General features: G+C 42.3%; 1 protein-coding gene across 5 annotated transcripts; it reads left to right on the top strand.

Annotated features, from left to right (window-relative positions):
- On the top strand, window positions 944–27703 carry LOC110395133 (meiosis-specific coiled-coil domain-containing protein MEIOC-like). 5 transcript variants are annotated; one of them, XM_021389271.1, is made up of 10 exons: window positions 990–1008; window positions 1490–1740; window positions 2890–3008; window positions 7883–8014; window positions 11808–11974; window positions 15257–15358; window positions 15903–17694; window positions 20006–20140; window positions 20269–20449; window positions 22178–27703. In XM_021389271.1, the coding sequence occupies exons 4-10, from the start codon at window positions 7973–7975 to the stop codon at window positions 22429–22431; spliced, it is 2673 nt and encodes an 890-aa protein (XP_021244946.1). In that variant the 5' UTR covers window positions 990–1008; window positions 1490–1740; window positions 2890–3008; window positions 7883–7972; the 3' UTR covers window positions 22432–27703. The 5 variants fall into 5 exon arrangements, with proteins under 5 accessions (XP_021244948.1, XP_021244946.1, XP_021244949.1 ...); XM_021389273.1 differs by lacking the exon at window positions 1490–1740 and having other exon boundaries at window positions 944–1008; XM_021389274.1 differs by lacking the exons at window positions 990–1008; window positions 1490–1740; window positions 2890–3008 and adding an exon at window positions 3333–3482.

Below are 27843 nucleotides of genomic sequence, written 5' to 3'. Positions count from 1 at the left end.
ACTAGAGTGCCACTGCCTGTGTGATTCCTTTATAGGAAGGACTGCCTCACTACAGACTGCCCATATCCTTCTTGAACTGCTTGCTCTGAAATATCTTACAAAATGCAGGCTGCAAGAAACACCCGAGCATGGCCACACAGCACAGCCCAGGCTGAGAACGGGACACTTTTATGGCACGAATTCATCATTTTTCCACTCTTTTCTCACCTGCTGCCCCAGTGTGCCCAGTTCAGCTGCATGCATTTACCTCAGGGATGAGGTAAACCCACAGCAGGTGTTTGTCTCAGACCAAACATAGCTGAAAAATCCCAGTCAAAAAAAAACAAAACAAAACAAAAAACAATTTGTAAACATGTGTAGAGGTTTGTTGTTGTGACTTTTAGGAATTGTGGCAGCTTTGCCTGTAAGAAGATAAGAGAGTGAAGATGGAGGTGGAGAGAGGCTTGGTGAGTGTCACGAGTGAGGGGACAGCAGGAGATGGGCTGTTATTTCTGACAAAAAAAAATGATCATAGAATCATTAAGATTGGAAAAGACCTCTAAGATCATCCAGTCCAACCATCAACTCATAAACTCTGTAAGCGTTGAGGTCCCTTCTAACCTGAAAAGCTGTGGGAATCACCTGATTCTACTGAAATCAATGGGACACTTTTTTTTTTCTCCTCTTTATTGCAACAATTACAACGTTTCACTCTGTGACAGCACGGAGGCAGGGGAGGGGGAGACTTGGTTTTAGTGGGAAGCACTACACCATAAAAATAATAATAATAATAATCCGAAGGTGCTTTAAGCTGTACATGCGTTCGGTCAGCAGATTCTCCTCAGGGCTCTTAAGGGGACGCGCCGCTGCCGCGCGGTGAAGAGGCGGGAAGAGGCGCGCGCTCTGGGCGGGAAAGAGGGGGGAGGGGAAGGGGGAGGCGCTGAGCCCCGCCCGGTCCCTCAGGGCGGGGCAGATAAAATGGTGGCGGGCGGCGCCCACTCCTCAGCCCTGTGGTTTGGTGGGGCTGAGGTGAGGCTGTTGTTGTGCTGCTAGGGCGGACTGTGGGCTGAGGAGGTGGACGGGGAGGGTGTGTGGGGATCCCTGGGTGTGTGGGGATTCCTCGAAGCGAGGATGGGTGTGAATAAAGGCTGTATCTGTAAAAGCACCAGGCTGTCCCTGGCTGTTTCACAGCTGCTGAAGCCCAGGTCTATCCACTCCCACCTAAGCAATGAGGGTGTTTTGGGTGTTACTTTGAGGTGAAGGTGTAGGCGCTGCTGCCAACTGCTGTGTGAGGTGGTTCTTGGAAGCGTGGCAGCAATGAGATCTGCTGCATTTTGACTTCAAGCTTTTCTCAGCCATTTGTCTTTTATAAAGACAGCGAGCCCTTCAGAAAGGCATTCTTGTACTTGTGTAACATGCTGTTCTCAAGTTAACAGAAATAATTTATACTTTTTTATTTTCTTTTTTGGATCTGTGTCTGGATTTCCTCTCTTTCCTCTGTCTCGTCCAGGTCAAACAAGAGCAGAATTTTGTTGTCAGGCTTTGTTTGAAGCTGCTGGGGTTTATCCATATCACTAAGATGAGCGCTTGTACTTCAGTACTGTTTGTGTTGCCATAACACTGGGAATGTTTGGACTTGCTCTGTTTCCTTAATCCCTCATGAGCATGGCTGGGGATCAAACTGCCTGAAACACTTGAATTCAGCCTGTGCTACTGGCAACGCCAGTGCGAAATTGCTCTTCTGAAAGCCTGGATGTGGCAGTGAGTGTGAAACTTCCTACGTTGAGTTTGTGTGTGCTGGGCGCCTTAAATTCGCCTGCAGCTGATGTGGAGGAGGATGGTTGCCTTTGATCAATGCCAGTACGGCTTTGTGGAGGGTAACCAAAGGGAGAGCAGTGATAATGTCGGCAAGGGCTGAGGTTATTGGAAGGGATGGCTTCATTTTCTATAGACTACGATGTCGGGAAGACTAGATGGAATAACTTAATATTTGGGGGAAGTCACGTACTGTGGAAAATTCTTCAGCATATTTTAGCAGTGTTATCACTGGGAAGTGCTGCAGTGATGCATTGTGATGATGATGCACTGATGAACTTTGCGGAATGAGGCAACTTACTGTAACTTAGTGAGAATACCTTGGGGACAGAGGAAATCTCTGGAGATTATACATCTATATTTATCTATCTATATCTATCTACCTATCTGTATATGTACATCATCTTTTTAGGATCCCTAGTTTTCAGTCTGCCTGCACGAGGTTGTTCAGGAACTTAGAAGAGTTTTCTGATTTCTACTGTAACACATGTAGCTGTCATGGGAGCTTTCTCATATTCTGTAAGATGGATTTTGGAGCATGGGAAACGCCTCAGTGTTATTGTTCAGGATGAGCAATGTATGTTTTTAGGTTTAACATGGCTGAAGGATAAACAGAGATTTTTGGAAAGCCTTACTAGGAGCTTGCTGGCGCCATGCTTTCCCTTTTATTTCAGTCTCAAGACTTCGCAGTAATACTTGGCTGATGATGGATGACATATCCCAGCAACCCATCTGTTTTTGTATTATAGCAATCAGCTTACCAGAAGAGCTTTTTAAATTATTATTTGAAGAGGAAAAAAAGCTCTGATGGCCTTGTCTGGATGGATTTCTTAATTTAAACTATTCCTTTCTTCTTTCATAGCGTACAAGAACACACGGTGTGAGGGAAACACCAGAGTTCATTATCTGTCTGAATTAAGGCGTCGAGTTGCAGAAAAATAACTTATTTATTAAGGAAAAATGTGTAAAAGGTGATAACATACATGCAGCAAAGAGCTATTCAACTCAAGTGGGAGGAGGTGGGTCAGGTAGAGTGCTTCAGCTTGCAAGAAAGCCTTTGACTGAAGTAGCCTTTACTTTCAATTCTTCTTGCAGGAAACCAAGGGCTCCATTTCCTCACACTGTGCAAGTCTTTGTAGTCACTTGGCCGAGGGAGCCAAATAGGAACCCAAGTGGCAGGTGCATCATGACCGGGGCCAAAAACATTCATTTTGGTGAGTTATCTTCTCATGTGGAGAAACCAAAACCCCAGGGGTACGAGAGGCAATGAGTTTGTTAGAAGAGCTCCTCTGTTGTTTAAATAGGGCATCGTTACACCCTGTAGCAGTGAATATCTCCATGCTGGGTAGTGCTTCCTAGTTACAGCTGGGAGGGTTTGAAAGTAGGTGATCACCAGCAAGTAGCTGCTTAAAAACTCCTTTTTCTGTGGGAAGAAGAAGGAGCACACCTGCTGAAGATGCCAGAATACTTTGTCCCATCTGAGAAACAGCTCCCAACTAAAGGAGTTAAGCTGCGTTTGCCAGCAGTTCCTGTAAGGAGACAGCTCCAAGGGCCCTGGGTCCTGCACTGTGCAGCTATCCACAGCTGAGGAAAGACTACAGCTCCCATAGTACTTCCACATACTGGTACTGCAGTGACATCAGATGTTACATGGCTGGGACTGGTTGTAAAGCAAGAAGACCAAACATGTAAGCTCGGCGTTTCACCTCTGCAGCAGGGCCTTTGGCAGCGTGAAATCTTTGCTTGCTAAGGGAGGATTCCGGTTGCTGCAGAGCTATTTGAAAGGGTGCGCGCCTGAGGTGTGACACTTAAGGGCGAGCAACCCGTGCTGCTCCCCGTAGCGCCGTGCAGCTCTGGGACCGCTCTGTCCAGGCATAGCTCCGTGCAGAAATCGCTTAGCGCCAGCGCTGACACTTTGTCTCGATGTGCCGCTTCCTCGCCCGCAGCCCGAGAACTGCCGCTTTTCTGCCGCGTTCGCCCCGCAGCTTCGGCGGGTGGAGAAGTCCCTTCTCCGTCCCGCGGCAGCGCCCCGGGGAGACGAGCAGCGCGGAGCTGCCCGGCGGTGCCTGCGCTGCTTCCCGCTGCCCTACAGCCGCCTGCCTCGGCGGGAGCCGATTCTCGCCGCAGGGTGAGGTTTCTGTGTGGGTTCGCTGATCCGGAGAGATGGTAGGTGTCCGTTAGGAAGCTGGAAACCAATCCAGCCAAGCAATTTTTTGCAGCGTAGTGTTTGCTCGGGTTGCTACGATGCTGCAGATTGAAGTGCAGTCGTTTGTTGGTCCGGCAGTGCCCTGCCTCGCTAGAGGTCGCGTATGATGAGTAACTGAGAAACCTCCAAACACACGTCTCTTAACGTGGACCTGCAGAGCTTTGTAGTGAGGGGAGCGTTGTGAGCCTCACAGAGTGGCTGGGAAACTTGAGGGTACTTGCTGTCAGCTTTACTCGGAGAAACTGAAGAACTTCTCAAGCAGGTAATAGTTTCCCCATTAATTTCAGCTGAGAAGCAGCCTAAAGCTGCTGAACAGCAACGTGACCTGATTTGATCCAGTTGGTGATCTTGAAGACGTCCATTTACTGCTTGAATTTCACCAGCTGAGGAAATGACCAAGTGGGAAAAGCAGCTTTCTATCTCATCTTAGTAGTATAATGAAATTAAGATACAGGTAGCTCTAATGATAAATGGCATCTACTTATCCTTGTACTGTTGATTTAAAGAGTTCTATCTAGCCCCACTTGCTGATTTATAACTTCAAAGGCTTTTTTGGTAAAATGCTGAAATTGTTAGTTACTTAACTACATGTTTGTTTAAAAATAACTCTAAAAATACTTCTGGGAAGGCATCTTCATTTAGTGGAGGTTAAATTATAGTTGATAGTCCAGTGCATCTGGACAAATATGACTTCAGTTGGAATTTTGTATTCCTAAATGAATAGGTTTACTGAGAGTATATTAGTACAAATAGTATATTTGCAAGGGTATGATCTACCTCTTGTGCTTTTATTTTTTATATTTAAGCCATTTTTGGATTAGTTGTAGAATAGAGGTCCCCTGTGTCTCCCTGCTCCCATGTGTGTTTGCTGGATGCTGTGAGTGTCGTGGGCTGCTTGCTGACAGAGGCACTAAGCTGCCCTCATGAAGCTTTTCCTTAGCTGTCCCAGATCTGAACTCTTTGACAACCACAGCTCACAGCTGAGTTGGGTTCTCTGTTTTTACCATTGGCAGCTTAATATCAGTGCTATGTGAGGAACAGTTTTTCTTTTTTTTTGACTGGGGATTTGTGTTAAGTCTTCTATAAACAAAACCATCCTCTGACACCTCAGAGTAAGGGTGGGAGGCTTATGTCGTTGCATGTGGTTGTACTTAGGAGCAGTAGGACTGTGCTGCTGGAAGGGCTTGTGGCTTTGGCTCACAGTCCTGGTTTGCAGATCTTTAACATAATGTTTTAGAACTGTTCTGCGTGCTGTTCTTGGGGCTGAGGAAGAAGAGCCTCACAAAGATACTGATGTACTGTTCCAAGGATAATGCTTTCATAAAGTTAAGGAGCAAATTGGAGATCTGTTCCACAGCCAGCTTTGTCTTGTGGCTTTGTAAAGCAGATAGGCCTAAATACACAAAGTCCCAGACAGATGTGCCACGAAGAGAAGTGAGGGTCTTCAGACTTAGCAGCGGGTGTACCCATGTAACCTGATTTCTGGAACTTGTAAACATGCAGGGAGAAGTCTCTATACCCTCGTGATCTACCTAAAATAGTAAAATAGCATTTTGAATATTTTTTTCCTCCTATATGATCAGGTGTGCAGAAATACAACACCCATGGCTTAGATATTCTTCCTGATGACATCAGTGTGGGTACACGTGCTTGCAGCATCTCCATAAGTACAATATAAATCCTTCTGAAGATGCTATTTGTGTTACTTTGAAAAGCAGGCATTCAGATTAGCGAAATTCACTTTAATCAGTGAAGAATAGCTTTCATGTTTGCAATAGTTTATCAGTGCGTGAAGATGCTGGGAAGTGTGTGTACACTTGTATGTACATATGTGTATGAGGAAAGCACTGGCCCAGCAGGGGCTGTGGGGGCAGCAGGCATTGCAATCTGTAGGGTGGGCTGTACGTATGCTGGCAGTGCTCACTGTTTGCAAGGTTCATCTGGAGTTTCTAGTGTTAACTTTAAAGAAGTATTGACTTCAAAAAATGGGAGAATTAGCAGACATTACACTGGCATAAAGGGTTGCAGGGCTGCATTTTTTTTTTTGATATTGTAGGTTACGTTGTCAAGAAGTCTGTCACTCTTCTGGTAAGCTTTGGACATCTATCAAAGGGGATAGGGTGGGCACATGAAGCAGGTCATCAGTTTTTCCCCTGCTAACAGAACAACCTCTTTCCATCAGGCATTGGGTTTGCAGTCACTTATCTTTTTGCTCATGGCTCTTGGACAATGTCAGGAGGAAAAAAAAAGACAACAAAAATAACTTCGTGCAACTTAAAGCTGTATAAAAATTCAGGATGTGTAAAAGTGCTCCAGGAGAAACTTTTATTTGTCAGTTTAACAAAATACGAGCTGGCAGCGCTTCTTTAACTAAAGCACTGCTTCTAACAAAGCTCTAACGTAGCACCCTGATATCCTGAAGATATCTCAAAAGGCCTTCCTAGCGATGCATTATTTACCAGCAATGCAATAAGCATGTATTTATATTAACTTCTAAAAATCTAAGGAGCAGCTCACAGAAAGCTGCTGAAAATCTGTAAGTATGTTGGCTGGGGCACAGGGGTAGCACGCTTCCTTTTCCTTAACCAACTGTGAATTTTAGACTTTTGTTTTAGATTGCACAGGTTGTGAACCCTAATGTGGCTCCTGTGCCGCTTTGAATGTGTCCTGTGCCTTGAAGTAGTAACAATCTTGAGATGTAAATGAGTTCTTCTTTGGGATTTCAGCTATCAGCCGGCCCTGTGAGAACCCCACACAGTTATGCTGTGTCCCAGATGTAGTGATCAGCCAAATCGTTCGTTTCATTCTGTCTGCTTTGACTGAAAAACAGCAAATAAAAGGTCAGTCAAAGTTAGCAGCTTACACGCCCTGACTGAACAAACCATCACAGGTGGTACGGACTTATTACTAGGCGTGGCTTCTGAAAAGCAACTGTGTGCAACAAAGTTAGTGCCTGGGAGCAATTGTATGCACCTGAATCACCTCAGTGCTGAGCCCTCTGGCTTAGTTGAGCTTAAATACAGAGTGCACAACCTTCCTACTTAGAGAGGCTGCAGAGCTTTCTGAGGAGTCAGGAGTTGTGTTACTGCAGCCCTTCCCTTGCTGTATGACTGCTGTATTGTACCAACTGATGTGAGAGCAGCAAGCTCTGCTCTTCCAGAGGCGCAGGTACCTGCACACCTCCTGCAGAAGTCTTCTGCAACCTCCTTCTGGCTGCAGGCTTTGCTGTCAGTCTGAGCACATTTCTCTCATCATGGTGATGGAAATGCTGCAAGAACCCCAAGGAAACTGACTGTCAAGAGTGGGTGAACTAATTCATCTGGCTCTCTGCCTGTTTCCAGCAGGCCTTTGGGGAAGAGAAGAGTGGGAACTTCTCTGTGAGCTGAATGAATTGTTGTAGCAGACTTGTGGATGGACATCAGGTTAGGTAAATCCTTAGTTCTCCCATGCAGCAGGTCAGCCACTGTTGGTTGTGGGTATGGACATGAACTTACTACTTTAGAAGAGTGAATGCTGTGCAAATTTTTAAGAATTAACTGTGATATGACAGTTGCACATCCTACCTTGATTTATCTTGGTCTTGAGAACAGCCCCTTCCCCATTCATTGCTTCTGCCAATTAAAGGTTTGTGTCAGCAAGGACGAAACCCAACATTTCTGTAGTGTGCAGACTGACTGAGGGCATTGTTTTACTGTACCCTGCAATGCACATAGCTCAAGCTGGAGAAGTGGCACACATGCTTATTCAGTTGCTGCAATTTGCTGCTTTTCAGTAACAGCAGCATAGGAGAATATTCCCTAACGTTTGTAAATGAGTTTCCTGCCTAAAAAATAAGACATTGACAGACCCGGTAACTTTTTCTTTTTGATTGTTTTTAAATAGGTTAAATCTGTCCTTAAGAATCTAAATTTCTGCTTGCATGGCAATGCTGCATGCATCACAGAAGAGGACTTGCATGCTGGTAACAAGGACATGGTCAAACCAACTACCACACTTGGTCATTACAAGTCACAGGTGAGTCAAAAAAAAGTGGTTTTGCTTAAGGAAACAGAAATACTTTGATATTACGTTGCTTTTTATAACTAACTATATTGAATAACTGCATACTAACCAAACAAAAAAAAATCCACCACCAAAAAAGAAAAAATGCTACGTTACAGCTGGAGCAGTTTTCACTGTTGCTTTGTGTCAGTACAGGACATGAAGCTGCTGGTGGTGGCAGTCAGCACTTGCTCATTGAGGCTGGCTTTGGGAGCCTCTTGTTAAGGGGGTTTGTGAGACTTAACACCAGGTCTGAAGAACAGTTGCTGGAAATTACCTTGGATAAAAACTCTTTGGCTTCATGAAATGAATGAATTTAGGTGGTAGTGTTGAAAACAGACAAACAAAAAGAAATGCCCCAGTAGCCAGTGAGTGTTCTTAATGGTAGTTGGGCTATGGAGCCCCTAAAACATGAAATGCTTGTCTAGTTAATAAATCAGAGAAGAATACTTTCAATGTAGAAGTAATAATACTGTGCAGTGCCGTCGCTTACTGACATTACAAATATGTTTAACAGCTGTTTATAAGAAGCATCTGTAACCAATTTAACCAATTCTCTGTAACAGCATGTTCCTCCAGTTTCAGGATAACTGGCTGTAAAAGGACTCTTTCCTGATTTAGGTCAAATGTTTTTGGTAAATGCTCAAGTTTATTTACCCCTCTGACCTTCCCAGAAGTTAAAAGCCCTCTGTGTGCATCTGAAGATGCTATGTGACTTCATGACAGTGTTAGATATCTTGTTAAAAAGCATAGGGGGGGAAAAATATGCTCAGTTAGGCTTGCAGGGAGAGAACATAGTGTGTACATATTTCTGTTTTACAGAAATGAACTGAAGCTGTGTCTCGTTGTGCTTTGAAAGAAAAATCTGCTGAGATAGCCTATCTTGGTTTTAGATATGGTCTAATTTAGTGGGAGCAGTGGTTTCTCATGACTTGCAGCGTGGAAAGAATGAAGTAGGAATCCAAGTGGAGGCTGTTAGGAGTTGCTATTTGGTTTTGTCGAGAACAGCATTTTATTATTGATTTATTTTGTTTAAGATTGAAATTCTGAATGAAGCACATCTGTGCCTGTGTAGGCAGCCCTTTCTTTGCACAGCCTGTTAAGGAAGGTATTGCTCTGAAACTCAGCAAAGAATTCTGAAAATAAAGCAAACTGTAGGACACAGCACACTGCTTTACACTTCATTCTTTTTTACTGTAGCCTGCTACTAGCTGGTATGTAAAGCACAGACCAGAGTTTCCCAGTTGTTTAGGAACTTGGTTGAACAAGATAGAATGAGAATCTCCAGTGTTTTGGAAGTGCTGACAGATGAGGCAGTATCCAGGGCACAGGGAGTACCTCTTCTGCTGAGCTTTAATCACATCATCCTGCACAGCTCATATCAGCAGTGACTAATGGCCCTGAAAATAATGGACAAATCCATTAGTTACAGATCCTATTTTTAATCTATGCAAAAGTATTTATTCTTGAGCCAAGGAGCATAATTTATCTCTGCGTGTTGATTCCCCATGGACTAAACAAGACCAGAGCCCAGTGACATGTGCTTGCTGAAGCCACTAAATTATTACTAGAATTTTGGCCTCGGTGAGCTCCTGCTTTCTGAAATGACACCTATGCATTGTTCTTCAGCCATTTGTAGAGGATAGTTTGGATGCCATGCATCTTCTCATCTGCAAGGATAAGAGCCCGTTGTGTCACCTGAGCGGTGTCGTGCTGTCGGTCAGGAAATGGTTCTTGTCTCTTTGATTACTGACACAGATATCAAGAGCATATTTCTGTGGCATGTAACACAATTTGTCCAGACTCTACAGGGTTATACTACTTCTAGATCTGTTATTAAATAGCAATTTGTTTCTAGCAATTAGGAAGCCCTCAGTTAAAACCTTCTTTTTAATTGTAGTGTGCTAAAGTGTCAAAGGGTCGTTCTGTCCTGCTCCCGCTAGTAGCAGCCTTTGCCATTGTGTTTTCAGACAGATTCAGGAAGAGTGCCTTTTGAGTCTGCATCACCTTTCACTAGACTGAATTTTGGCTGTAGATTTGTAGGAAGCAAGACTTTACTGTTCTGCCATAGAAAGTTATGGAAAAGAGAGAAATTAACTTATTTTCTGTTTTAAACAGATGAGGCATGAGATAGAACAAAAATTCAATATTGATCATTACACTTTTGGGTTACTGAGATACAAATGACTTCTAAAAAAGCCTGTCAGTGGCTCTAGAGAGACTTAACACACACAACTACATCCAGGCAGTGTAAATTTCCCTTAAGCTTTTTTTTTTTCCTATTCACTTGTTAAAGGCTTTGGAGATGCTTCTCCAGGAGCAAATGCTGTGTCTCAGAGTTGGCAATCCTGGTCATATAAATATGGCTTCATGTGACAATGCAGTTTTTATCTTAAAAGCAGAAAACTGAGAGCTTAGTAAGATGGTTTAAATGTAAACAAGAGGACGCACTTGTCACTGTAGCACTGCTTGTTCCTTTCATTTTCTGTTTTTAACACTTTCCAGGATTTAAAGTACATGAGTGAGATCTGTCTGCAGTTTTCAAAGAGGATTTTGCAAGCGATTATTTGGATCCAGAGCTAGTTTGACTATGCTGATGACAGAGCTTTTTCTTTCTTAATTTTTAAGCTGACAAAAAAAAAGTAGGATCTAGCACATTGTGCCTTCTCCAGCTAAGTTTACAATGGAGCATGTGAAGTTCATTCTATCCTCAGTCTTAGAAGAGGTCTTGCTCTCTATCCTCAGCAACCAGGTAGCCAGAGTCCAGAATGGCTTCTGAACACTGGCATCTTAGGCTAAGCTGTTTTCTTGCAGTGCCTTCTGAATCCTTCCTGTTACCAGCTGTACACACAGGACATGTGCTAGAAGCAGCTCAGCAAATTCTTTTCCATTAACTTCTTAGTACTGCACTCTTCTGTGTCTCTGTAATGAGACCTGGATAGACAGAGAAAGCTGCTTACTGGAGGGGGTTGCTAGAGCAGTGACATGCACACCATGTCCTTCTTTTTTTGGTCTTTTTTTTAACCCTTGCTTTTGTTGAAAATCTTGGACTAACACGTTCAGATGAAGCTGGGGATAGTCAGACATCCTCCAGGTGGTCTCATGGCCACAGAAGTGATCTTACTATATAAATACATTGGAACTTCCAGTCATTTACTCAGAGAGTTTTCCTTTTTTTCCCCAGGCACTGCTATGCATATATCAGTGGGCCATGTGGTGGCAGCTTAATGTAGCCCTGGGGGGCTGAAGGTGAAAGAGGAAGATTACTTCTCTTAACCACATTTTTCTCTGTAAAGTTTACAAATGTCTCCCCCTGTTTCGTTGGGTTCTTTGCAGGAATATTCTGCCTTTTCAGGAATCTAGCAGGGGTTATTGCTCTGCTCTGTTCTCTCAGAAAGGATGTATATGACTGGAAATGCATGTGTCACAGGCATAGGCTAGAAGATTCTAAGCTTGTCAACTCAGCAAGTGAACACCTGCAATGTGTAATTTGTAGAGAATTCCTGTTACTCTGTAGTAAATCTGTATTATTTACTTGCCTATTTTTAGGGATCTCAAAAATTTCTCAAATTTGGACTGTTTTAAGGCAGGGAAGCAAGTTTTAAGAAAGGGAGTGAGTTTTGGACTATATTTTGGTGATTCCCATGTTATCTTTTCCTGAAAAAATTATTTAGCTCAAACTATAAAAGGGAGGCTTCACTTTGTTACATTTACTGCTCATTGACCCAAACATCTAACATTATTTTTTTCCCCCTTTTCAATATAGGTAAATAGCAAGAAACCAAAAATGGACGCTCAATTAATTTCCCCATTATTAGGAGCAATTAGCAGCCCGTCACCTCCGTTAGAATCTTCCCAGCTGCACAGTGACTGGTCAGCACGTGGAGAAGATGTTGGCTCCAAAACTTCTTTCCAAGACTGCACCAGAAAACAGTATGTTTATATACACACATAGTGTGTGTGTGTGTATATATTAACTTCTTAAAGTTCTGTAAGAATAATTTTTAGGGGATTAAATGGAAAAACTGTTACATGTAAATGAAAAGCTCTTAAAGACAATAAAGCTTTCCTTCCCTGCTTCCCTTCGCTCAGTGCTGCAGCTCACAGCGGCCCTGCTTGATGGTGCAGAGAATGCCATGGGATGTGAGTGATACAGAGTGTTTGATGCACTCTGGTCAGGTGGGAGCAGCACCCCTCTGCTGCTGAAAGCAGGAATACGTGCACTGCTGCTCTTGAAAATGTGCCAACCTGCTTCATGTGCCCTGGAAGTAATGCACTCGAGTGTGAGTTAATGTAAAAACAAAACAGAAATCATGGTACTGGATGCTGGCTGAATGCGAAGTCGTTTTTGACTTGCACCATGTATTAAGGTGGATGATGTATTAAGAACAAATAAGTCATTTTAAATGTCAGCTAAAATTGGCTAGTTCTTGTTTTCTTGGCACAAAAGATCAATGCTCTTCTGTGAGGAAAAGGCTGTGTTTCCCCCTTAATTAAAACAGGCAAATTTTAGAGTGCTTTCTAAAGAGGGAAGGATTGCTGAATTCCCATTAAATTGTAATGGGCTTTCCCATCTTCACTTTTCTTGTCTTCTCAAACTTAAGACCAAGGCTATTTTACATTTTCAGCCCTCCACTGGACTTCTATGAAGTCCTCTATGGTAACCTCTGAAATCTTAATTATGTAGCATTTTCCAGGAAGATAAATACATCACTTTGAGCTTTATTAAGGAGTAATAATAAAACCAGAAACAATTTTATTTCCCTGAAGGAATTTGCTCGTTCCAGGTACTGGCTGTTGCAGGCACTTTGGGCAATCTTGTTTTAGTAAAATAATAGAACTATTAAAGGTACGGAGAAGGGCAGGGAGGCTGGGTAAGGATCTGAAAAATTCCATGTCAATAGAGAGTAAATGAAATTACTTCTTGATTTTGGCAAGTCAGCTCAGCACAAGAGTGACTTCTGCATAATCATGAATTACATGAGCATTGTGAGCAACAGGGAATGATTGCTGCACAGTATAGGAGCTACGGTACCCCCCAGTGTAGTTGTTCTCTCCTTCCAATATATTCTTGTATGGCTGTATTGTGCACAGCAATTAAAATGGTAATGTTGAAATTACTGCAGCTTTAGAAATGCATGAAAACTGATTTAATATTAAGCTTCCCACTATCTTTTTTTAATTTCCTGATACCACATGATGGCAATGTAATACTGCCTTGTTGGGGGGATTGGTTGGCTGGTGCAGATTGGCATGGTGGCTTTTCATTCTTGCTACCTGTGCTGCTGCTGCTAGCATTTCTAGTGTCTGATATCTACTATTTAGAACCAGGTGAGGCCACAGCGTAGAGCACACTGGGATTACTCCTTCCCTTACCCACCAAGCAGTGCTGGGCCTGATGCCCCCTCCCCCCCCCCCCAGAGGATGGGTTCTCTTGGCTCCAGGACACGCTGGTGGCTCAATCTCTTTCTGTGGGGCTGCTCTCCAGCATCTTGTCCCCTGGCCTGTAAATAGAGCCAAGGCTGCCTCATCCCAGGTGCAGAATCCAGTGCTTGCTCTTGTTAAATGTCATGTGGTTGGTGATTGCTTAGCCCTCTAATGTGTCAAGATTTCTCTGAAGGTCTCTCTACTGCTTTCAGACGCAGGGTTTGGGTTTTTTTTTGAGTGGTCTTCTGTGGAGCCAGGAGTTGGACTCCATGATCCTGGTGGGTTCTTTCCAACTTGAGATGTTCTGTCATTCTACATCCAAGGGAGTCAGCAGCTCTTCATTTCTTGTCAATCACTCACCTAGTAGAAAGAGCAAGTTTGAGGCTGGGAGAGAAGGAACTCCAGAGGTTCATGAGATGCTGAAAGATAACAAGGAAGATGCATGTGTTGCAAAGAAGTTAACATTTGAAGAGATCTGTGTGGGAACTGCTGAGTCATGGCCTGAATGACTGAGCACCTGGAGGAAAGGCCCAGCCAGCCCTGGGAACACAGGTGAAGGCAATTCACTGTGTGACCAGAAGGGGTGGAGCCTGGCTGCACCACTCTTGGGCCTCATTTAAGGGCTGACTGCCACTGAGGAAGGATCTCTTTCTGAAGATCCCTCCTTGGTGGAAGCTTTTTGCTGTGAACCCAGAATCTTCTGATCTGGGTGAGCGATCTCCTTCCCTTCCCTTGCAGCACCTTGCTGTCGTGCCGGTCCTTCCACCTCTTTGTAACACCTTTTCCATCGTGTTGGTCCTTCTGATCACTACAAGGTCTTAAAAGTGAGTAAGGCATCAGTGGCTAATCTTCATTGTGGCAAGAGATTAGCAAGGTGACAGTTTTAATTATTTATCCCACAGCACTGCTCTTTGTTAATTTACAGTATCAGCATGAATAATTCTGTAGCAGAACAAGCAGTGTAATTGTTTGGATAAGCTGGCACTGGGGGAAGGCTGAGAGAGCTTCAACTCATTCATTCCTGTCTCCCTGAACAAGAACAGGCAGGGTGAAATTTGTTGAAGCAAAATGTAGCATCTTAATTAGCGTGTTAAGTTTTAATTAGTTTCTGATTTAAAGTTAAATGTCACTGCAGACAGCTCTGCAAAGATCTCATTTTGCACCTGAAGTAACAGATAAAAGTTGGGATTATCTAAGGGAAGCGATGCTTGAACACATTTGACATTATCATTAATACTTAAGGCTGTGACCAATTGTTTTGCAAAAGGAATTAAAAATGAGTTCAACTGATTCTTAAAAAAAAAGGTTAAATTTAAAAGAGATGATGATAAAAAACAGCTCTTCAATATCAAAGTAGAATAAATTTAAAACATCAAGATTTTGAGACGAAAGATCATATTTACACTACAAAGCAGGCAGTCAAGATGTGAAGAAATGTTGTACTCTGTAAAATAGTTGCATGATTGGAAAGAGGGAAAACCTTTTATTGCTCCTGTCTCTTCATCTAGCAGCTAGAGAAATGTCCTGTGAAGCAAGATGTTAGAAATGCTAAACAGAAATGCTAAAGGAAAATTTCCCCTAGTTTTAGGCTGTAGAATTCACTAATGCAGGAAGAAATTTGTATGTGTGGGTGCTGAGAATACATTAAATTCAGCACACTTGAGAGAAACGGCTAACATGAGTGAAAGGTTAAATTAACATTTTACCTTTTCTATTGTATGTTTTGCATAGCAGGAAAGAAAAGATTTACTGATTTTTTTTTTTGCTTTTGTTGTTTTTCTTTGTCAGGGCACAGATAAATCTCTCTTATTCTGGCAATGGCCCGGATGTGTTCGGGCTGGTGTCAAGCATTTTAGAGGAGCCAAACAAGGCAGAACCAGTTACAGACTGGTAAGTTTATTCTGAGAATTCTTACCCTAGGTATCACTTCTACATCCTTTTGTCACCTGTGTATGATACATTTTGAATGAACAGAATTGGGGATTGAGGGCACAGAATTGAGGGATGAGGGTCTTTCTTAGAAATGCCCTTGAATAGTGAAAACTTACTTTTTTAAAACTAGAAGTAAGCTATTAGAAATGAAGCAGTTTTAGTCTTTCATCAGGTTGCAGCATTTGGGGGAAAAAATGGCTTTAAAATGTTCAATAATAGAGAGTTGTCTATAAGTTGTCACATGCAAAGTAACAGTAAAATCTACAGTTCTGAATGTATATGCTATGGACATTATAGAACAGCAGTGGCAGTCAGATTACATTTAGCACTTATTCAGCTGCAGCAGGAATTTCCTCCCTTTAAATTTTGCAGGGGGGCTGTGTAGGGTTAGCCAAGAATGTAATGGGAAATGTGTGGAGGGGAGAAAGGAAAAACCATGGGATGTGAACTATTGCAATGTAAAAAACGCATTGTTGTTGGAGATGTGTTAATTTTGTTACAGGAATTCTCTGTCAAGATTGTTTCCTCCAATGTGGGCATCTGATTTAGGGAGCAATGGTGAATTCTCAGGGCTTTCATCTGAGCGCTCCGTAGATAATAAGGATTTCTCAAACGTGACGTCCATGCAGAACTGCTACCGAGATCAGCTGCTCAGGTCACACAGCATGGAGGTGTTGCACAGAGGTTTAGAAGATCTTTATCTGATAGAGTCTTGGCTTTCTCCATCTGACCCCTGCACTCAGCCTGATAACGTCCTGAAAAACAGTTATCCTGAGAATTCCTCTTTGGAAAATAATAATTCCATTCTCCAAGAAGGGTATGCGTTTCAAAGAGCAGATTATAATCAGCATTTGAGCAGTTATCACCAGCTGAGCTTAAATGAAGACTATGAAAAAATTGGTCTCAATTCTAGCACTTCTCAAAACAGAATTAAGGGTGACACTAGCATTCAGAAAGGGTGTTGGAAAACTGAAAGAGCAAGGGGCAGCATCGCAGAAAATGATGCATGTGAACAAACTAAACGTTCTCCTGATCTTTCTAATCAGCCTATTGCTGACTCTTGGGATAAAGTGTACCAGAACAGCCACTTGTTTTCTAAAAGGTATGAAAACTTCGCAGCTGCTCAGAAATCACAGTCCTCTGTTCATCCATCGCTGTATTTTCTCAATCAACCAACAAAGGAATGTTCTTCTGGAGTGACAAACAGAAAACCACAGGAAACCCGTGTGCAAAATGGTCATCAAAGCTTTACTTTAGGGGATGCTTTTAATAATAATCATAATGAATGTAAGAACCGTGTTAGTCCTCGAGAGTACTCTCATAAAATTTCTGAGTTTGATTTGCCAGTAAAAAATACACAAAATGGGAATTACTTATCGTACCATGGACGTGCGTGGCTGGATGGGAAATCTGCAAGTCCATCAGATGTTGCATTTGGAAAGCAAGTGGTAACAAGCACACAGCCATCATCCGGAGCTCCAGCCACGTCTTGTGGCTCTTCCCCCCATCATCCTATGACACGTTCCTCTTACTACTCACCGACCTTGCCAATCCTCCTGTCAGGAAAAGATGGAGGGTTACAAATATCAAATGGTATTTCTAATAATTTGGGAGTTTCTAATTTCATCTCAGACAACCAGAAGCAAATGAACCCCTTTGGACACTCACGGCGTGATTCTTTGACTAGTAAGGAGGGGCAGCACTGTAAATTCCCTGTTAATTTTTCATCCAACTGGTTAACGCAGCACGATGTTTTAAGTGGAGACCCTGAAATGTGCCACAGGTTTCAAAAAAAGCAAACCCAGGAAAACAGTAACAAAGATGATAGAAGAAGCAGAAGGAACTGGATCCCTCATTTTGGATATGCAACCCCAAACTGCCAGCAGTTCAATGTGCTCCAAAAAAGCCATGAACAGAATGGCAGAATTGTGTCAGATTTTATCAATCCTTCTTTTTTTCCTTCCTTCCCATTAATGTCTGATTTTAAGCAAACTCCCAGCTTTTCCCCATTTAATCACCATCTGTTTTCGTTGGCAAATAACTTCAGTTTTCCTCCTTCACCTTTTCCCTTCTCAGAACTTGTTGATCTTCTTCATTATGATGATTTTAACCACTTGAATCCCTTCGTCAGTGATCTGTTTTGTGGGGAAATAGCTGCACCATACTTTGCCTTTCCAATGCTGTTTAACAAGTGCAGGCCTCCCAGAAGCCGCAGTGGACCTGCTAATGAGCTTCACACCCGACTGGAGGAGTGCTACGAGCAGTGGAGAGCTTTGGAGAAAGAGAGAAAAAAGGTAAGGCATAGATGATAATAGCTTTTGTCAAAGCTAGTGGTCACATTAAACAACTTACAGGGAGTGGATACTCTGGCATTCCTCTCCTTTTGAGGGGGAGATGCTTCTGTTAGTTTTAAATACTTAGAACACCATCCAAAAGAATCTGCTTTGAAATATACTGTTTGTACATGTTTAAAAGCATGACTGCTTTTAAACCATGTGTGTGTCTTTGAGCTTTGATTTCGAAGTCTCTTTCCACTCAGAGCTGCTAACAACATTTTTCTCTATTCACCTGCAATATTTGCTACAACAGATGTGACAATTCAGTGCTTTGACCAGTGACACTCATTACTGTGGACGCTGTTTTTTCATTTATATGGTCAATAAAAGATCATTAGCTATTAGTTGTTATTTCAGTAGGCCTTTGTTACCATTATACAGCCATCAACCACGTGGTTCTTCCTACCCTTTGGAGGTCTGAGTAGAACTGCCTTTCTCATTAGCTCTCTAGTGCCTTTAAACAAGACTGCTCTGTGCCCATCCGCTCTTCTCCAGGTGTGCAATGCAAGTGAGGAGGGGTGATGGTGATTCTTGCTCTGGTGTCTGAAAATGTTCTTTGAAATGCTCCTGTCTTCTGTTGTGACAGGCAGCCTGTTGGTGCGGGGTTGGGATTTCAGTTAAGTCATTTGGGATGACTGAATTGGTCTTCATCTCATCAAACACATTTGTTTGCCTGTGACCTGGCTTTTCTCCTAGTGGTTTCCTTTGGCTGCATGCTTGATTTTTGTGGTTAAGCACTACACCTGTAGATAGCTTTATTAGCAAGTATAAGCTGTTCTCAGTCCTGCAAGTCAGCTGCCATAGCGTGGTTCGCATTCCTACAGCCAAAACACTTTCTCCCCAGAGAGGATGACTGCATCCTGGCTGCCTGTTAGGAATGTGCCAGAGCTGCATTCATTGCTGTTTGTGGCAATTGTTTGAGGGAACGCTGGTTGGCAGGGATTAAAACTTTGTGAGAAGCTTCTCTAACCGTCTCCACTATCCAAGGACAGCGCTGTGGCCTCTGTGTCAGTGCTGTTTAGCACATTAGTGCACGTATAGCTCACCTTTACACAGGTACACAGAAGAGATTTTAAGGTTCTCGGCCTGCACATGTTTCTCAAGAGAGTCAACAGAATCTTCCTCCAGTGAAACCTGCATTTAATTCCAGCTTGTCCGATCAGTTGGCTTCTTCAGTTCCCAGAGTGCTGTGTTGAACTTCAGTGACAGTGAGCTTGTGCTTCCTTCCCTAAAAATCTCATTCTTCTAGGGATCATACTTAGGAAAAAAAAAAGAGAAGAATTTGATTAATTGTTGTTTTGCAACTGCTTACAGTATTAAATCTGTACACAAATTAGCACTGAAATTTGTTTCTTAAGGGTGAGGTTAAGTAAATTCATGATCCTTTCTCCATCCTTTTATTTATTTCTGAGTATCAGGCTTAGAGTTGAATTCAAGTGGAGCCACTCAGCTTGTTCACTTAACAGCTATGATTTTGTGCTAGCTGAGGGCTGAGATAAAGTAATAAGGATGTCAGTAAAGCAAAAAGGCAGCACATACTTTCAGTATGAGTGTGGACTTAGCCTTAGCTTGAACAGCAGCGTGCTATCTAATCTTTCTCCTCAATCCTTTGTACACTGAAGAAAGACCAAGAGAGAATCTGCTGCTAGCTCCGCTGCCTTCTCTTCCAGGTGTGAGAATCCCAATCCCAAGGTGTTTCTATCCCAAAATAGGCACGGTGGTGCTTAGTCACTGCTTGTGTTACACCGTATTTTGGCCAGCTCCTTTCTCATTAGGGAGCTTAGCACTTGTGCTGATGACTTTCTGAGCTGATTCCAGACTACGTTAAATGTGGATTATTTCTGATGCGCTTTAGTTGCAACTGTGGCGGTGTGACCACCTGTTTCTTTTATCAGTAATCAAAATATGTAACATTTGAGAGATGCAGTGAGAGACATGGATTTAAATGCCAGGGATACAATGCAATAAACTCTGCCTCAGGCTGTGTCCTAGATTAGTTAAAATAAAGTTGTACAGTATTTAGAGGGAAGAACTTTGTGGCGGCACTCAAGTAGAGCTGAGTTAAGGAAGTATTCTATCCTACAGCAGGTGGTTACACATCTATAGCAGGTTATCCATCTAGGGAGGCACTTGGGGGCATTTTGCTGTAAATGCAGTCAAGAGTAAAGGTAGAAAACACTTCCATTGTATTGGAAATTTCTTAAGCAAATGAAAGCATGGATTTTAGTACTGCAGTTTAAAATGTCCATTATTTCCATTTCCCCTTCAGACGGAGGCTGACCTTGCAAGGAACTTTCCAGGAAAGCGCGTTTCTAGCTCGAATAACGCTCCTGTGCCTCGGCTCCCTGCCAACCCGTCACGCGTCGATCGTCTGATCGTAGATCAGTTACGAGAACAGGCCAGGGTAAGATTTCCAGAAGGGAGTCACAGCACCAGGTTAAGTACTTCGGTTCTTCTCGGTTTTCAGTTATTTTGGTTTAACAGAGCGTTACAAACGCGTTGCGATTTTGGTGTTTTCGATGTCTCTGGTAGGTGCTCACCTTAATAGGGAAGATGGAAATGCTTTGTGGTGCCCCTGTGCACAGTAACGTATCCGCTGCCTTGAAACACCACCTGGCAGCCATCCACGTGACGCAAGCGAGGCGGAGGGATGAGATTGTTAACGCTGTTAATCCGCAGAGACAAGGAGCGCTGCGCTGTAACAATGACAGAGGTAAGTGCTTCCCATTCCAGCAGCTCCAAGAGTTTTTGCAAAGATTCAGTTGTGAAAACGTGTAGTTTAAAATACATGCTGGCAATCATTTATTGCATCTTCTGTGAAGATCTTCTGCAAGTCTCATCCTGCCACTTACATAACATCAAGCTTTTTAAGAGACCTTTTTTGGTTTTTACTAACTACTTTAAGCACTTTGAAGCCTTCTCCTCCTTATTAAAATACAACTTTAAGAACTGTTCATTGATCTGTAAAAAGAGGTAGTCCTATAAAGTGAAAATATAGTTATTATTTAAACAAGTGTAATTTTGTATTTGTGCTATCTGGCTAGTCTTTCTTTTTCTCTTCAGCTTATAAAGTAATCAGTGCTGTGCTACTTCATAGTGTCTACCTCATCTAAATCACAAAACTACCAGAAATTACACCTTCTAATTCCCACTTGCTGTTGAAGTAAAGCCAGATTAATTTGCAGCTGGCGTATGTACTTCTCCAGAGGCTTGTGTGCTGTTCTGCAGTTTCATCCTCACCTAGCACAAGTGCTTCTTAATTAGAAGACTTGCTTCACAAATTTGCCATAAATCTGCTTCCTAATGGTGACTTTGAAAGCATATTAATTGCAAGAAGTTAAAAAACTGTAGCTTGTTTACTATTGTAAACAGCTGTTGGAAAGAAGTTCTTAGAAAATATGTATCATATATCATGTAGCCATATGACACAAAGTTGTGGAAACCAGCATGTTTTACGTATTCATTTTTCTGTGAGTTGGACAAAGCTGGCTTCCTGAAAGTAACATGTTAACTGGAATAAATGTGCTTAGTTTGTAGCAGCATGATCTTCCATAGATTCTGTCTATTACTAGCATGTCAGTAGCAACACAACTAGGAGAAATTGCATTCCTTTCCAAGAGCTAAGAACAAGTGGAAACCACTGTTCAATGTGATGAGTGCACAGCTGATACCTTTAGGCACTGGGTTTTGGAGGGGAAGATCTTATTTTTGGAAGAAAACACTTGTCTCTCAGAAAAAGATTTTAAGAGGAATGTACCTCCTCAGCCTTGCTGCCTCCCTCTTGGATCCTTCTGCAGCAGTGTCTGGTTTCCTGGCACTGTGGTGAAGATGACAGGGTATTGTTCTTTGGATTCCAGCGAAGTTCATGGGATAGCCCTCCTTGTAAGAGGGGAAAACGGAACTGTGAAGAGTCAATATTTTACTTTCACAAGTCGGTGTCAACCACCTTCTAAATGGTCTCATATCCTTACATGTAGTAGTCCTATAAGCAAATCTATAAGCTGATGACACAGCCAAGGCTCAGCTGCGAGTCAGCACCACTGGCAGGCAGACAGCAGGCACCAGGGATCCCATGGAGCAAATTTGGCCAGCCCATGGTAGGTAGACTTAATTGATCACACTTGTTTAATATCACTGTAGACAGTCTCCTATGATAACATTGATTAAATAGGCTTAATTCATCTAGATGATGGCAGAGATGATGGGTGGTTATGCCAGTAAGTTTTGGACACAATTACAGTTGCTATTAATGTGAGATGTTATAGCTATCAGTTGCAAGAGAAGAATAGAGTTCAACAGTTACAGTAACAGGGTACAAGGTTAGCTGCTTCTTGATCAAACATTGTGTATGAGTGGTGTTAAATAAATTCAGATAACTTTTCTATGAAATATTATCAAGTTTGTGTACTGGCTTTACCTAGAAGGCATTTTTCTGTTGCAGATGTTGTGGCTCTGGCAGCTGCCATCAGAGAGTTGGCTGCTTCCACGCGCAGGGCTCGCACTGCCTTGTGGTGTGCGTTGCAAATGACTTTGCCAAAACCCTCCCAAAGTGGCCTGGTAAAACAAGAAGTTGAAGGGACATCCCAAGAGCTTTGTCCTCCAGACACAAGCATGCAAGGAGATGACAGCGTGGAGCATGAAAACACAAGAAGCAAAGAAGAAAAATCTGAGGAACCCACGAGGATTCTGGAATAACAGCTAATAGTAATAATAATAATAATAATAAAGGGAAGCAGAAGGCTGAGAAAGGGGGGAGAAGGATGAAGTGGCCTCTGTTAAACTGATGATGTTTTCCATAGGTTATCAGAAAACCAGAAGGTTACAATTGATCAGGGCTGCTATTCTGTTACTGTGATTCTGGTGTTGAGAGACACGTTCCTTACTAGTGTTAATGCAATGTTAATACTGCTGGTATTACAATGTCTGCTACATTAGAATTTTATTAAGAGGATCTAAACAATAGCTGAGCGTTTCCTTGTCTGCTTGTCCAAAGCTACGTATCAGCTGTGATTCAAGCCATGAGAACCTGAGAAACCAGTGTGGTGGAACTTAATGCTCTTAATTCTGCGTTAATGATCTGGTTTCCCATTCTGAAAAGATGGGGAAAAAATATCACTTGAAAGCTGTTTCATTCAAGTTTGGATTTGTTTTGCACCATTATGTAGTTGTTTTCAGTGCCAAAGTGTAAGCTGTTAGCATCCTGTCACGGAGCAATCCCTGCTCCTGTCTTGTTTCTGAGTTGAGGAATTTGGGTTACTGTTAAGTTCAAGAATAATTGGCGTTTAATGTTGGTTGTGTGAGATGCTTCAGCATTTGTGCTGCCAGTTTCTAGCTAAACCAATGTAGACTGAGATTTCCTATGTCTTATTCCATGGAACAACACGTGTTACATCTTAAAAACAAGGATTTTGTGGACTTGCAGTAAGTACTGCACTGAGGTACGCAAAATTGTGACTCAGGATTAGATGTTATATGTATTTATTTCTCGCTGGGTTATAAGCCAGTAACTATACAGCATAGTATGCACTTAACTGAAAAATATTCTTAGTCGTGTAAGCTCATAGTACTAAAGACTTTCAGAAACATTCCATATTTATTTTAATGTTTATTGAATGTTTATTTAAAATTCTATTTTAGTAATAGGCAGTCGGATCTTTTGCCAAACCTCCCAAGTAATCAGATGTAACAATTTACTCAGGAAATATGTCTATTCTTACAGAAATATACCCATGATACGTGGGGATTCTTGGGGGGGGGGGGAAGGGATGTTTGCAAGACATTTACCCAAAGCTAGCTATGTACTAGGTTACCAAAGCTACTGAACTGATTCCTTTTCTGCGTGGAAGATTTCATGTATTGCATTGCTGTTACCTGGTCTCCGTTCTGTGGCTTAGACAATCAGAAGTGTTGTGTGTCAGTGTGAATGTTCAGGGTGTGAATTAGGAAAGAATGAGTAATTCCAGTTTTCTTCTTATGGCACGTAAGTATTTCAGTGCTTTAACGACTGTCTTAATGCAACACAGTCTCTTACATGTTACTGCTAACCAGCTGTGGCTCTCAGCCATTAGTGCATTAATGAAGGGCTTTGGAGAGCAGTTTGTACTTCAAAAGTGAACTAAGCACGAGGAAAGTTATTGGAAGGCATAAATGAAGATCTGTGTTCCATAGTGTTCTATGTGAAGTTTGACCTGCTGTGGGTAAATCCAGAACTGTTTCCATAGATATGCACTAGCAGAATGTTCCAAGACAGTTCTGTAGTTCTGGAGCTGTTTCTCTATAGATGCAGTGCCAAAAGTACAGTCATTAGCTGGAAGGAGGTGGTAATGATATCACTTGGTGGATAAGTCACCCAGGCCTCACTGTAACCCACTGAATGAAGTTCAGAAACTAGAGCTGACAGAAATCAGAAGGTGAGCACAGCAAGGTGCCCCTCCTCCCAGCCCTCCCTCCCCCAGGAGAAAGTGAATGGAAGCACAATGAACAGTTTTCAGCTTTAACCTGAAAAACTGGAGGGCGTTACTTCGAGTGCAGGGGTTTTCTTTGTGCAGGTGCAACGTCTTCGTGCAAATTAAGCTGGTAAAACTGGATTTGAGAAAATGATTCCCTGTATTTCACAGCTGAAAAGGTGGAGTCTGCAGTATTTCAGTCAGTGGCTAAGTTTTAATGATGATTACTGCAGTGACAGGAAGGCAGAACTTGAAAGCCTTGGGCTCTGCCTTTCTGCTCACAGAACAACTGTGATCCTGCAGCAGTGGCTGTGTGGAGTGTGGTCACTCTCATTGTGTTGCTGTGCATTAATCATTATTCTCAAGGGATGTTCTTAACTGATTCATAATACAGTTAATGTGCCCTCAACACTGTTTCTGAGCTCAGTGAGTAACGGTATGCTCACCTCTGTTTTGCATTGCTGTTTAATAACCCACTTACAAAGAGTTACAGTGTGGCTGCATTTGACTGGAGCTAACAACTAGGGTAGGCTGGCAGTGTTGTGCACCATTGCTGTGGGGAGTTGTCACAGACCACATGTGTCAGCATCACGTTTTCCTTGCGTGCCCCACGTGTGCAGGCACCGTGTGCTCCTACCTCTGGCACTGCTCTGGCTTCTCCAGCCCTCAGGTCTTTGTACCAAAGTCCCTTTGTCTCTTTAAAATCCTGAAGTGTAGACAGCATTGGACCTATAAAGACAACAGCACTTTCAGAATACTTCAGTTCTGTTGCTTCCTTGCACACCCTTGTATATTTCAGGGGAAATAGCACTATATTTTGTAACTTCACCACTCAGCACTGCAGTAGCTGCGTCACAGTCATAAAATATTTTCAGCTGTTTTAATTGTGCAACAATCTCAAGATAGGTGTTGCACTGAATTGTTGGTGTGAATGAGAATCATGCTCCTGGCTTTAGGTGCTGATCGTACTCACGTTTGCTGACTTCACTGGGGGCAGAGCTTCGGGCTGGAAGCTTGCACTTAACCCAGAGAGGTGTCTTCATTTCAGAGTTTGTATTCATTTCTTATTAATATATTTTTCTTCCCATTTGTGAAGCAGTCGGCTAAAATTACTTTGCTTTGTTTCCCTGAATAGCTCTACTGAGATTTAATTTATTTTTTTCCCTGGGTTGCAGTTTACATTTTTTTGAATGAGCTGTAGCAGTGACGCAGGACTGCTCCCATGTAAGGAAACAAGATGCTTCAGAGTCCCCTCTCAAGTCCCAATTATTGCTAAGTTAGGTGTTCTGATAGTTTGGAGTTGATCTGCCATATTTTAAAATCCCAAATTGAGAGTCCAGTGCAAGATAAAACTTAAGAATCTGTTACTTCTGCACACTAAGAACCACTGGATCCTTGTGATTTGACCTTGCTGTTACCCAGAAGGAAGGGCCTGTGCTGGAGCCAGGATGTCTCTTCTGGTAGCAGGTTTGGTGTCCCTGCTTTTCTTCAGATTCCACAGATCCCGATGGAAATTAAAGGAATCTGATGGGATTTAAATAAACTAACACTAAGAAGTTTGCATTACTTCGTTGCTACTTTCCCTGGAGCGATGTGCAGGGAGGCTGTGTGGGCTCATGCTCTTTGTCTTGCTGGGCTGTTTTCAGAAGTGTTTGGCAGATTGAATTGTTCCCGAGCCGCTGTTGTTGCTTTTTCTTCCAGACTAAATATTTTTTCTTTGCTGTTGGTATTCACCGTCGCCGTTAACCTCGTTCCTCTCTACCTGGGCATGCGTTTGCCTTGGGAATAGCAAATTGCCTTGGAAACCTGGGAACGATTTGCCTTACAGCACAGAAGCTGTTGGCTTCGTGTAGGATGTTGGACTTTGGTGTGGTGGTTCCTCTTCTATAGAGGTTATGCAACAAACAAACCTTAAGCCTGTATACATTTCTTTAAAGCTTATTTCCCTACCTGTTCTGAGAGCTGATTTTGTTTAACTCTGTTCAGGGGTGATGTCAAAATGCTGCATGTTGCAGCAGCCCTAAGCAGCAGTGTTCTGAGGATTTTGTTCTTAGCGTTGTTATTGATCTGATGGTGTGTTTGATTGTATTTTAGGGCCGCTGTATCCTATATTATTTTCATAGCACCATTAAGGTGGAAAAACTTCAGGATTATTTAACTCTTAAAAACTGCGCACGATATTGGACAAGAATAATACTGCACATCGGTGAATGGATGAGAGCAATTGACTTTGGAATATCTATATTTAATTATAATTATTTTTAAATTAGTTCACTAGGCTACTGAAGAGATGGGTGCTGTGCCCCTGCTTCCACTGAAGCCAGCAGCTTTGAACATTGGATATCAAGAAACTCTGCAAGCGTGTGTTCCTGACCTTCTTGTTTCCCCCTGTGCTGACAAACGTGGAATTAGCAGGGTTGTTTCGCTTGCATTTAAAGCTGAGGAATGGGCCCAGAGCGGGAGCTTTGGCTGAATTGAACGTGTGGGTTTCTGAGGATTTTGCACCTTGTTTCTCTCCCACTTGCTTGGACAGGAATTAGCCGCCGCCATCCGAAGGCCTGGGTTTATTTCTGGTGCGGTTCATTGTCACCAGCACTCCCTGTTTTGTAAATGCAATATGAAATTAGGCATCCCTTATTACTTGTTATAGATTACTTTCTAATTAAAAAAAAAAAGCACTTTCCCAGTCAATTTCAGTTATATAAAACAGAAGGTCATTGTTTTTCTTCATTAGCAATGCCGTAATCAGAGGTGCGAAAAATGGGTGTTGTCTGTGCTGTTAGAGACCAGAAATACATGGGGTTAGGAGCGACTCCTAAAGATTTGAGGAACTGGAGCTATAAATCCTCTCTGCTTGTTGGCCAAATGAGTGTTAGAAAGGAAATTATCTGCATGTGGTCTTTTAAAAGCGAGTTAGAAGGGGCAAACAGTCAGCTTGCAATCCTTGCCAGGTGGAAGTCACTTTACAGTTTTTTTTACCTGTATAAAGTACAACCAGTTTAAAACTTGTTTATGCACAGTAATGACTCAATGAGCGTATTTTTTCACAAAATTAGGCTGTTTCCATTATGTATGGGGAAAAGTAAGTTTCCTTTTATTTTTTTATGGCCGATATACGAAGATGAAGTGTCTATATTTTAATATACTAGTTGGAGTCTGAAGCATCTTTCACGTGTTTGCTGATCAAACTCATTTACTTCACAGCAAGTCTGACACTGCTGGTGTCACACTGCTGCAGGAGGACTTTGTGAGCTGATCCATTCAGCAGATCCAGCAGGAAGATGTGGAAGTATAATTTAGCTATTTAAAAACTAAAAAAAATAATTGCTGGTGGTGCAACAGCCAAAGGAGAGGAGAAGGTTTGTGCTGCGTGTGTGAGAGTCTCAGCAGTGAGAGAATGCTGTACTCAATAATGGCCAGTGTAATTTATTAGGGTATTATGTATGTGATTGGTTCCTTTTAAATAACCAGCTGTGTTGTATGCCTCCTTAATAAATAGTTATGGCTTGTTGTTTCATTTAGTTCAATTTGCACTATTTATCAGCTGCTGTTCTCCAAGGGAGTTGAACTTTTTTTGTTGTTCTGCCTTGAAAAGATGTGTTATGTGTTCTGCGTTAACACAGTTTAAAAAAAATTTAAAATTCTTCACTTTTTATGACAC

This window comes from Numida meleagris, chromosome 2 (genome assembly GCF_002078875.1).
Source record: "Numida meleagris isolate 19003 breed g44 Domestic line chromosome 2, NumMel1.0, whole genome shotgun sequence".
Lineage (NCBI taxonomy): Eukaryota > Metazoa > Chordata > Aves > Galliformes > Numididae > Numida > Numida meleagris.
Note: the sequence above shows the minus strand (reverse complement) of the source record. Positions and strands in the feature narration are given on the sequence as shown.

Excerpts from the sequence above, each read along its gene's own strand:
- LOC110395133 (XM_021389270.1), top strand. Across the intron at positions 8,015-11,807 it reads TTGGTCATTACAAGTCACAG|GTAAATAGCAAGAAACCAAA; the intron begins GTGAGTCAAAAA and ends TTTTCAATATAG. Across the intron at positions 11,975-15,256 it reads CAAGACTGCACCAGAAAACA|GGCACAGATAAATCTCTCTT; the intron begins GTATGTTTATAT and ends TTTCTTTGTCAG.